The sequence below is a fragment of the Hippocampus comes genome, unplaced genomic scaffold (assembly GCF_001891065.2).
Source record: "Hippocampus comes isolate QL1 unplaced genomic scaffold, H_comes_QL1_v1.1 scaffold405, whole genome shotgun sequence".
In the NCBI taxonomy this organism is placed as follows: domain Eukaryota; kingdom Metazoa; phylum Chordata; class Actinopteri; order Syngnathiformes; family Syngnathidae; genus Hippocampus; species Hippocampus comes.
The window spans coordinates 221,389-232,610 of NW_017805864.1; the positions used below are offsets into that span (position 1 = coordinate 221,389).

Here is an 11,222-nt window from a genome sequence, read left to right on the forward strand (position 1 = left end):
AATCTGCCGTTGCTACTTCCTCTGTCCACGGCTGCTGAGCTGCTCACTGGATGTCTGTGGGGTCCACTCTACCCAACAGAAGAGCACGTTTTAACTCATTCAGTACCAGCCAATTCTGGACCAAGTCTGAAAAGATGTTTAAAAACGTCTTTGGGAGTGAATGAGTTAAGGTCGCATCTGATTGGTCAAAGTCAGATAAATGCCACCATGTGCAACAGATTATACTAAACCTTAAGAAAGTATTACCATATTTTCCACACTAAAAGGCGCACTGGATTATGAGGCGCCTCTTTTGTAATTTTTTTCACATATTGGACGCACCGGATTATAAAACGCAATCTACAATGCATCCACTAGATGGAGCTACGCTCAAGGAAATTCAAACAGAAGGATCAGATGTCAGTAAAATGTGGGAGACTGGACTGTCTCAGAAGTGTTTTGTTATTTATTCCTTTGTTGTGTATTCACAAACGAGGAAATCACAAAATAAATTCTGTAGGGGGGGCGGTAGAATTTATTTTGTGATTTTCTGTGTTGATGCATTATTTTCAATTCTCGTAGTTTCATTGGCGTAATCGTTAATTTATGTTTTTTGGAGGCGGTAATGAACGCCTCTCGAGTTGAATGGGAGAAGGCACAGAGACGGACAAAGATGTACCTGTATTTGTTGAGACTGTGAAAACCATTAATAAAGTGTGCGTTTTAAAAAACCAACACCACAGCTCTCCTTTTTTTCGAGCTGCAACAAAAACTTATTTAATTAATAAAGCAGCGACACAGTTCACTGAACCAACAGCAAGTTATAACACTGACTCGTTAACGTTGAACTTTCCTGCCACTATTCTTGCCGCTATTCTATTTCCGTGTTCTATTGCATGTTTCCAGCAAGGAACCATTTCGGGGTCGACATATTACCGTAATGACCATACACAAGGCGCACCGGATTTTAAGGCGCACTGTGAGCTATAAGAAAATGGAAGACTTTTAGGTGCCCCTTTTAGTGCGGAAAATATGGTAATTCATTGCACGTCTTTTTGAGGAGAGTATTGCACATAGCCATTATTTCCATAATTATATAGGGTGTCTATAAAGTCTCTTTACCATTTAAAAAATGCAATTGATTAGATATTTTATCCATATTTGTTCTATTTTATTCAGCGTTTATTAAAGTTTTGTTTTTTTTATCTCTTTTTATACACTTCTACATGGGCACCATTAGTTGCACGAAGCACATCAATCCTGGATTTCTTGCCATGTTCGCTGTAGCATAGCCTCATCAATTGTGGCAATGGTATCAGTCATCCTTTGCTTTCGGTCAGTAATGTCCCTTATCTTTGTTCGATGCACGATATCTTTAACATAGCCCCATAGAAAGAAGTCCAGGGGAGTGATATCTGGTGAACGTGGCAGCCACGGAATTGGCCCATCCCTTCCAATCCACCGGTCTGGAAATGTTTGATTGAGGAACCCACGAACATGCAGCCCCCAATGTGGTGGTGCACCATCTTGCTGAAAAATGATGGTTGGTTGAAGGTCATTCAGTTGTTGTGCCACATATTCAGTTCAAAGGTCAAGGTAAACATTTGCAGAAATGGCTGTGTGGTTGAAGAAAAATGGACCAATTATTCGATTGCACATGATCCCACACCACACATTCACCTTTGGGCAGTGTGATAAAAAACTTAAATAAACATTGAATACAATCGAACAAATCTGAATAAAATAGCTAATCAATTGCATTTTGAATAAATTTTTGAAATGGTAAAGAGACTTTATGGACATGCTGCATATTTTTTCATATATTTTGCAGCCCCAATTGGGTTCATTTGATAGTGGCTAACCACTACCAAAACCTTTAAACAACACTATAAAATGGCAAACTCACTACAGGGCCATATAGGGTGGATAGGGAATTGTTCCGAACGCAGCCGTCGGGACATTGGAGGATGCACGGCTGAAATTATTTAAAAATAATAAAATAACACAGATGCTTTTTACTATGGATTGCTTGCTCTCTTGCTGCAGATAGACACTGCAAATACTCCACTTTGAAGTCATTTTTCGAGGTGCCCTCAGTTCTTCCCGGAATAAAATGTCTGTCTTACTACTGAGTACCGTGCGTGTGTGTAGGTGAGATGGGGGCATGAGAGGAGGCTACTGGCAGCAAATGTTGCCTCGTAATTTGATCATTTGTCCTATTTCATCTTCCTTTCCCCATTTGAATCTTTATAACAACAATAACTTTACGGAGTAAGCAAATCTGCTTTCCCTCATTGGATGAATTGTCAATCTATTTATCTAAATATATCTCCATCTCAATTGATGGTCAACCTCGTCCCTGTATCTCGTAAATAATAAGGGTCCACTGTGTGTGATGAATATGTATTGTGTTGATATATTTCCTCACAAGCATATTTGGTATTGGAGCAAATCAAAAGTAATTAAAAGTTAGAAAGTTATATTACCTTAACATTATGGTGCTTGGATGGCATGACAATCAATTTTTTTTTTTTTTAACAGGTAACAAGTAACTGTATTGGAAGACATTTTAAAAGTAACCCTCCCACCCTGCCAACCATTACATGTTGAGATAAAAATACAAGCAAGTGATGTCATTCTTTGGTGTTTGTTGCCGTGTTCCAATTGACGTACTGTATTTTCCACACTAAAAGGTGCACTGGATTATGAGGCGCACCTTCAATGAATGGTCTATTTTGTAATGTTTTTTCATATATTGGACGCGAACAATATAAGACGCAAACTACAATGTATCCACTAGATGGAGCTACGCTCAAGGAAAAGCCAACAGAACACTACACTGCACTACACCCTGATTTATATAGCGACGATCAGATGTCAGTAAAACTTATTTAATAAAGCACCGACCCAGTTGACTTAACCAACAGCAAGTTATAACATTGACTCGTTAACGTTGAACTCTCTTGCCGCTGCTCTGTTTCCGTGTTCAACTGCGAAACCGATCGCCTTAAGTTTGAACTCTGCGTTGTAAGCATGTCTCGAGCAAGGAGCCATTTTGGGGTTGACATATTACCGTAATGACCATGCACAAGGCGCATCGGATTTTAAGGCGCGCTGTGAGCTTTTAAGAAAATGGATGGCTTTTAGGTGCGCCTTTTAGTGCGTAACATACAGTATTCACTGCAGCCTGGTTTTCAGTTTCCCATGGTAACATTTTGAAATTTACAAAAGATAAACTGGGGTTAGTAGAGTTGAGACAGCCAGGCAAATACTGTGCAGTGGTACATACACAAGAGGAAATATGCATGGCCGAAAAACAGTGCTAATCAACCATTGTTCCCTTCAAGATGATCTCACTTTGTGTCCCATAACAGACATGGATGCCGCGCATCACCGTCACTGGCCCGGGGTGCTGAAGGTCATCGCGGGTTGCCACATATCCCTCTTCCAGATGCCTCTGCCCGAAGACGCTGTCCAATTGGGTGGCTCCATGAGCCTCCATGGCAATCACATGACCCTGGCCTGCTTCCACGGCCCTAACTTCCGGTCCAAGTCGTGGGCTCTCTTCCATCTGGAAGAGCCCAATATCGCCTTCTGGACGGAGGCACAGAAAATACTGGAGGATGGTGAGAGAAAGCTTTCATTCCACCAACCTCTTAACATGCCCAAGATGCTGCCTGGCACTACAATCGGTTTTCTAACACAGGTTCCAAGGACGATTCCACATACATTGTTCAGACACTGGACTTCCATCTTGGTCACAACACAATGGTGACCAAGCCCTGTGGTGCCCTGGAAAGCCCGATGGCCACCATTACCAAGATAACGCGGCGGCGGCACGAAAACCCTCCACACGGAGTCGCCACGGTTAAAGAATGGTTTAACTACGTCACTGCCATGAGGAATGAAGGTGACTCTGGTTGTTGGTTTTCCTAATGCTCTATAATCAAATCTGATTACAAAAAAAAATAACAACAATAATATTCCGTAACTGAACATTACCACAGTTGAATTCATTGAACAAGAAAAGGAATGCTGATTTTGCCTAAGGATTACATGTGGCTTCTTCTTAGAAACGTGATGAATACCCCCTTGAAAAAGCGACTTTCAGCCTTTCTTGAAGCAGACTATCTTTAATGCAAAATAACTGAGATCACGCGAAGAAAAGAAAAGTTTGACTTTAAGCTCAAAGGAGTCCTGACTCTTTCTTTTGATCACTCACTTCAGAGTTGAACTTGCTCAGGAATGTGGAAGCCAACAACCCAGAGAGTGGAGCCGCTGCCAAGAGCTCCAGTTTGCTGAGCAGCTTCCGCAGCAACTCCAGCTACAACCATGAGACTGAGACCATCTTTGCTCTTCCCAGAATGCAACTGGACTTCAAGTCCATCCATGTACAAGACCCTGATGAGCCTTCTCTGTCAGGTGGCATGCATTTTCAAAAATACACTAAACACAAGTAGCCCATCCTGAACAATGTCTCTGAGTAAAGAAGTAACATATTTTCTGCACTATAAAGCGCTTCGGATTATCATCTGTACCTTCAATGACTGACCTATTTTCTAACTGTTTTCATATATAGGGTGCACTGCATTATATATATAGGGTGCAAAGTAGCTGCGGTTGTGCTCTGCATCCACAAGATGGTGCTATGATAAAGGGAATACAATAAAATGCAGCTCTATATATCCAGAGCCTTCACCACTGCTGCATCTGTAACAAAGCCATGAGAACTGGTCACAAACACGGACATGAAACATATTAATAAAAATGGCATTACCCAACAATAAATGGAAGACAAAAGTTATGAAGACAATTGATTCAACAAAACGGCACACGAACCTCGGGCGCTCACATCCACAAGGGGCTAAATATTCTTAGAAGTCTTGCTTGTCTCCTTCCTTCCTTCATTTAGTCAAGTAGTTAACTATGCTCTTGGTGTTATCTTTGTTTCATAATTCCTGCGCAGGGCTCACAAAATAGTTGTCTGTTTGAGTGTGTGTTGGCGAATGCACATGTCAATTAGTGTTGGGCAGAACTCTTTTAGGTTACAATTGGTTCCTGCTAATAATCATCACTCGATGGCATAGGAACACTACCAGGAAAACAACTCAATGGGGAAGATAAAGAGACTGTAAAACCATAGGCGCGTCAGATTATAGGGAGCACTGTCAGCTTTCCAGAAAATGGAATGCTTTCATGGCGGTCCAGTGGTTAGCGCGTCAACCTCACAGTCAAGAGGTCGTGGGTTCGATCCTGGGCTTGCGTGGGTTTTCTCCGGGTACACTGGTTTCCTCCCACATTCCAAAAACATGCATGGAAGGCTGATTGAACACTCGAAATTGTCCCTAGGTGTGAGTGTGAGCACGAATGGTTGTTCGTCTCTGTGTGCCCTGCGATTGGCTGGCCCCGCCTACTGCCCAAAGATGGCTGGGATAGGCTCCAGTACCCCCCGCGAGCGACCCTTGTGAGGATAAAGTGGTTCAGAAAATGCATGGATGGATGGAATGCTTTTAGATGCGCCTTATAGTGTGGAAAATTGATGTAAATATATGTGCCGCTGATACAAAGCTAAAAGAACAATAGTCAGTAAGTCCAACAAAACTCAATGCAGCTCTGCTTACCTTTTGTCATTGCAGAGGTGTTGCATCCATAGGGGGTGTTGGTGTTTCTGCATGCACGTGTTTCAGACAATGTGTGAAAATGGGTTGCGATTGTCATGATGTTATGGGCATGTCTTTGTTTGGCAAGTAAACCCGGGGTTGTCACTGCTTTTATGTAAATTAGCCCGACTGTTACACACCTAAAGTTACATAATAGTCCCAAACGACTCGCTTGCATACATTTTTTCGGAATAATGGAGAGGACAAAAGACTTAGTTGGTTGTTTGATTTCACATTTGATGGGAGGGCAGGCATTCTAGAGACCCCTCTACTGTATTTTTTGTTCGACAAGTAATTAAAAAAAAAAAAGGTCCCTTTAATCCTTTCAGGGACAGCGGTTAATACAGTGGGCAACTTAGCATGTAAAGAGGTCCAGTGTATAATAAAGTGTTGATATGTATTCCTGTGAGCGAAAAATATTTTCCAAAGTGTGAGAAAGTGCAATCCTGGAACAGAGCCTCCTCAGCTTCAAGCCCTCGATCAGTTCCTGTGACCGCTTGTGTGTGTTGTTTTTAATCGTGACTTAATTTAAAGGTCACCTTAAACCCATTGCTGGGAGAGTCGATTTTTCCAACATGTAAATGACCATACGGTATGTACGTTTGTGTATTCCCAGATTCCAACAGCAAGCCAAAGGTAGAGTGCAGCGTGGTGACAGAGTTCACAGACCACATCTGCGTGACTATGGATGCCGAGCTCATCATGTTTCTTCACGACATGGTGTCTGCCTACCTCAAAGAGAAAGAGAAAGGTTTGTGGTCAAATCCGTAGTACCCACGAGTCGACCACTAAATGAAACACATCAAGAGTGATAATTGTCGATTGAAGGTTTCACAGAAAGGTTCTGTCTTCTTCCCGGTAAAATGAGGAAACAATATCAGGCATTTTACACATCTGCCTGCGTCTGTGCGGGTGCGTGTGTGGCGAGCGATTAAAGGGGGCAGCCAAGTGTTATTTTTTCACGCAGCAGTACAGTTAAAAAGAGTGACATAATCTACATTTTGATCAGTTTCTATTTGTCAAATTATCATGTTAACACTATTAATTAGGGCCCGGCCGATATGGATTTTTTTGGAGGGGGGAGGGGGATGGGCGATTTTTGGCAAAAAAACGTTTCATTTTATCTTAACCTGTGACTTTAGGTTGTGTGTAAAATAGTGACATCCTGGTCAGATGCTTGCACAACTAGCATTGTTGACCCCAGGCATTGTTTGCCAAAATTAAGATTTGCTTTGTTTTGAATGGCAGGTCCGTAGAATGACCTTATCAACACATTTAATGATATCTACCTCGTTATTGAATATATTTCTGTGTTATAAATAACGAGGTCAGTGTTAATCAGCCCATCAGTGGATTAATCGGTCAGGTCCTACAATTAATTCAGATAAGAAAACCTTTATTTGTCTCACAATAGAGAAATTCCCAATTTACAGCAACAAAATTATGAAAGGGAGAAGTAGAAGAACAAAAATATAAATATAATAATAATATAATATAAATAAATATAAATATAAAAGCATATTAAAAATGGGTGAGTGGGGGTGAGTCCAGGTTTTCACAGGTCTGTCTATTCAATAGCCTGACAGCAGTCGGCAGGAACGAGCGGCGGTGCCTCTCCTTCTTGCAGCGCAGGTGTATCAGTCTCTGGCTGAAGGAGCTGCCAAGTGCGGTCAGGGTGGCCTGGAGGGTGTGGGAAGGTCGGCCCATCACAGCTGTTAGCTTAGCTAGCATCCTCCTGTTGCCCACCTCCTCCAGAGTGTCCAGGGAGCAGCCCAGGGCAGAGCTGGCCCTCTTGATAGTCGGTCCAGTCTCTCTCTGTCCCGGGCTGAGATGCTGCCTGACCAGCAGACTATGCCATAATGGATGGCCGAAGCCACCACAGAGTCATAGAAGGTCTTAAGGAGTGACCCCTGAACTCCAAAAGACCTCAGTTTTCTGAGCAGGAAGAGCTCTGCCCCTTCCTGATCAGAGCGTCCATATTGTTATAATTCATTGCGGTATCGACATTGTGACCATTGAAGTCGTACCCCTGCATTGCTCTGTTGATTCTCTAGCTGAAACGAAAAAGGTGATAGGTCAAGCTGTTTGTTCACACCAATCCAGGCAAAGAATAGAGGGCGCTTTATTGCATCCAAGTTTTTCGATTCACTTCCAGAAAATAGAAAGAGAACATTTGTTAGAGGAGAACATGAGGTCAATAGAGCGTGCAAGGCAACAGTTGTACATGTCTTGGTCTTCACTCTCTCCTTAGCCCTTTTCGCCCCACGGATGTTTGTGGCTCGGCCAGGCCAGAAGAGCCCCACGGCCGTGCACGATAACGGCTCCACAGACAAGGACAAAGACGACGGCATCAACTACACGACAGTGGACTGGAGGGAGTTCATGTGCAATACCTGGCACTTGGAGCCCACTCTCAGGTCAGTTGGGATTCATCTCCTTATACATACACAGCTGTGCGCGCGCACACACACACACACATTCATTTTTTTAGTATCCTTTTTCAAGCGACCCTATGGAATATTCAAATTTTCTAAGAAATCTGAATTTTTTTGCTCACTTCAGGCTCATCTCCTGGACGGGGCGCAAGATCGACCCAGTGGGAGTGGACTACATCTTACAAAAACTGGGCTTCCACCACGCCAGGACTACCATTCCCAAGTGGCTCCAGAGGGGCGTGATGGACCCGCTGGACAAGGTGCTGTCAGTGCTCATCAAGAAGCTCGGCACGGCTCTGCAGGATGAGAAGGACAAGAAAGGCAGAGAGAAAGAGGAGCACTAGCGCCACACCGGATGCTAACACTGGATGGCCGTTTTTCCTTCCGCTCTTTTCCAACCTGGTAGAGTTCAGCATGGCTGTTGACTGCGGTGTGCGTCACCAGCGGCAGCTGTGACTGAGGCTTTTGCAAGGATGTCATCAATGCGGATCTTCTTTTGGAAAAGAGCAGCAATTAGCATCGTATATTTTGGTTGCTTTAATGGTTCCAACCCGGCCTCTGACATGATCCCATGTAGTCCTTTTGGGAAGGCTTTCCACTATTTAACGAGAAATTATTTCTTCAAACATTGCCTTTTCCTTGTTTCCCCATGGAACACATGGTAAATGATGCTTTACTGTCTGTATTTTATGTTGTGTTTAATCGTTTGGATTTTTGTTTTCCCCTTGATGTGAACAAAATGAGCACTGGGAGATTCGGGCATGATCTGTCTTCAGGACATCAGGAATCTGTTATTATTATTATTATTATTTATGGGTATGTGAAATGGAAATCTTGTAACATGAATTAGCTTGATGTGTCAAGCTTGTTTTTGTTTTTAGTCGGTGTATATAATTACATTTCGTAAATGTGTTGATTTCCTAACTTAATAAAATAATGCCACTGGATTTTATATCAGTGTTCTGCATTTTATTTTTGAAAAGCTCTGAATTCCTTCACAAGTACCTTGAACTAATTTTAATTACAGTTGGGGATATACACTAAAATGGCTGCTAAAATGTCATCACCAAGGTTAAAGCCAAGAGCCCGCACTTGAAATTGACTTGTGAGCTTTCAAACATCCTCAAAAAATTTTCATTGTAGGAAAAGCTTTTTTTAGGCCCACGGATAAAATGTGGTCTTTAAAAATTTTTGAGCCATGCTCACTGAAAGTGATGTCACAAACTGACAACATTGGACAAATTACTTGATGTCAGGCAAATTTAAGACCTGGTTTAACACTAACAAGTTTGGTGACACTTACAGTACACTGATGAGCCACAACACGATGACAAGTCACACAAGTTTATGACATCCAAGAGAAAAGCTCTATCTAATATTCTGCTTTTAGCACTGGTCAACAGCAATTTTTAATTAGAGGTGGCTTTAGGTGTCCCTCAACATATTTTTGAAACGGATTTAGCACATCAGCGATTTCGGGATTTTGAGATTTTTTTATTTGAAATTCAATCTATAAAAACTTGCAGTATGGATTTTACTGTGCGTTTTAATTTATAGCGATGACGTTTCAGAAAAAATGCACTTGTTTCTCATCTCTTCATTCTAAAATATTACTAACCATATTACTATTGCATATATATTAATTTTCTATCACTGATATGAAAACCTGATGTGCAAGAGAAAAAAGGGAATATTTGGAATCGGCGCAAAAAAAATATCTTGAAAGGTTTACTTACATCTCTGATCAATTTGTGTCAGCTAAAAACATTTTAAGGTTTATTGCATACTGTAGTGTCGACAGAGTTTACGTAGCTTCAAGCTTCAGTAGCGCAGCGTCAAAAAAACCAAACATGGATTGTAGCGCAGTATGCAGTCAAGCCGAAAGGGAATCACATCAGATCATGTTGAGTGCAGGAGGTCCCCAAAGTTAAAGGGGCACGAATACTTTTACAAGCCACTATATTTGAAGCAAAATTGTATTAGCTGCATTAAGATGAAGGCCGTTTAATGCTGCTTGTCGAAAACTGTTAACGTTTGGAGTATTTTGATGGTCACTCGTCCATCCATCCATCCATTCATTTTCTACCGCTTATCTGGGGTTGGGTCACAGGGGCAACAGCTTTAGCAGGGGAGCCCAGACTTCCCTCTCCCCAGCCACTTCTTCCAGCTCTTTCCAGGGTATCCCAAGGCATCCCCATGCTGCCAGCTGGGAGACACAGTCTCGCTACAGCGTGTCCTGGGTCGTCCCCGGGGCCTCCCGCCGGTGGGACATGCCCGGAACACCTCACCAGGGAGGCGTCCAGAGGCATCCGAATCAGATGCCCGAGCCACCTCATCTGGCTTCTCTCAATGTGGAGGAGAAGCGGCTTGAGTGTAAGCCATTCCCAGATGACAGAGCTACTCACCTTATATCTAAGGGAGAGCCCGGACACCTTGTGGAGAAAACTCATTTCGGCCGCTTGTATCCGGGATCTCATTCTTTCAGTCACGACCCATAACTCGTGACCACAGGTCACTCGTTTCATTCTCAAAATAACCTTTCTTGAAATACTATTTTCTTTTTCTCATAAAATTCCATTATTCTCCCAACTCTCCTGATTTTCATAACTTCTCAAATTTTTGTTCTTTAACTTTGATAAAAATATGCAAATAAATAAATAGTGAGGCCCAAATACTCCTTTGAAGTTGGATAGGACCTATGTTCAGCCAACATATGAATTACCATTAATTTAATTTAATTATGCATGAAAATTGATGCCAAGATTAGCGACGACGAGACTGGGTGAAGTGGTTGCACTTCAAAGCTAGACAGGGAGCATGAAGGAAAAAAAAAAACTGTACTTTAAAATGAATTTAGGTGGAAACAAAGAATTTTGGACTTGCCGCTCGCAATGCATTACAATAGAAACTAATTCCGAAAACTGCAAATGCAGTTTTGTTAAGTAGTGTTAGTTAGCTTTTTCTTTTTGGGGGGAGTTTGATTAATGTCTTGTTTTGTTGGGAAAATGAACTTGCAGCGTTGCCTGTTACAGAACATCCATTTGAATAAATACAAGATTTTTTTGGGGTGGGGGCGCTAGTGTGTCTTGCTGTATGTGGAAGTCTACAAACCTTATCCAACCATTTATGACAGCCAACTCAAAATTTC

General features: G+C 42.1%; 1 protein-coding gene across 13 annotated transcripts in view; it reads left to right on the top strand.

Moving 5' to 3' along the window:
• kiaa1109 (KIAA1109 ortholog) overlaps nt 1-9,026 on the top strand; it is a 102,577-nt gene extending 93,551 nt beyond the window's left edge. For 12 of the 13 annotated variants that reach the window (XM_019888553.1, XM_019888559.1, XM_019888561.1 and 9 more), the window contains 6 exons: nt 3,354-3,605; nt 3,686-3,889; nt 4,207-4,401; nt 6,256-6,390; nt 7,891-8,056; nt 8,202-9,026. In XM_019888553.1, the coding sequence (XP_019744112.1) occupies nt 3,354-3,605; nt 3,686-3,889; nt 4,207-4,401; nt 6,256-6,390; nt 7,891-8,056; nt 8,202-8,418 (1,169 nt within the window). In that variant the 3' untranslated portion in view covers nt 8,419-9,026. The remainder of the gene's footprint in view (nt 1-3,353; nt 3,606-3,685; nt 3,890-4,206; nt 4,402-6,255; nt 6,391-7,890; nt 8,057-8,201) is intronic. The other variant, XM_019888565.1, reaches the window with a different exon arrangement.
• Nucleotides 9,027-11,222: the final 2,196 nt, after the last annotated feature.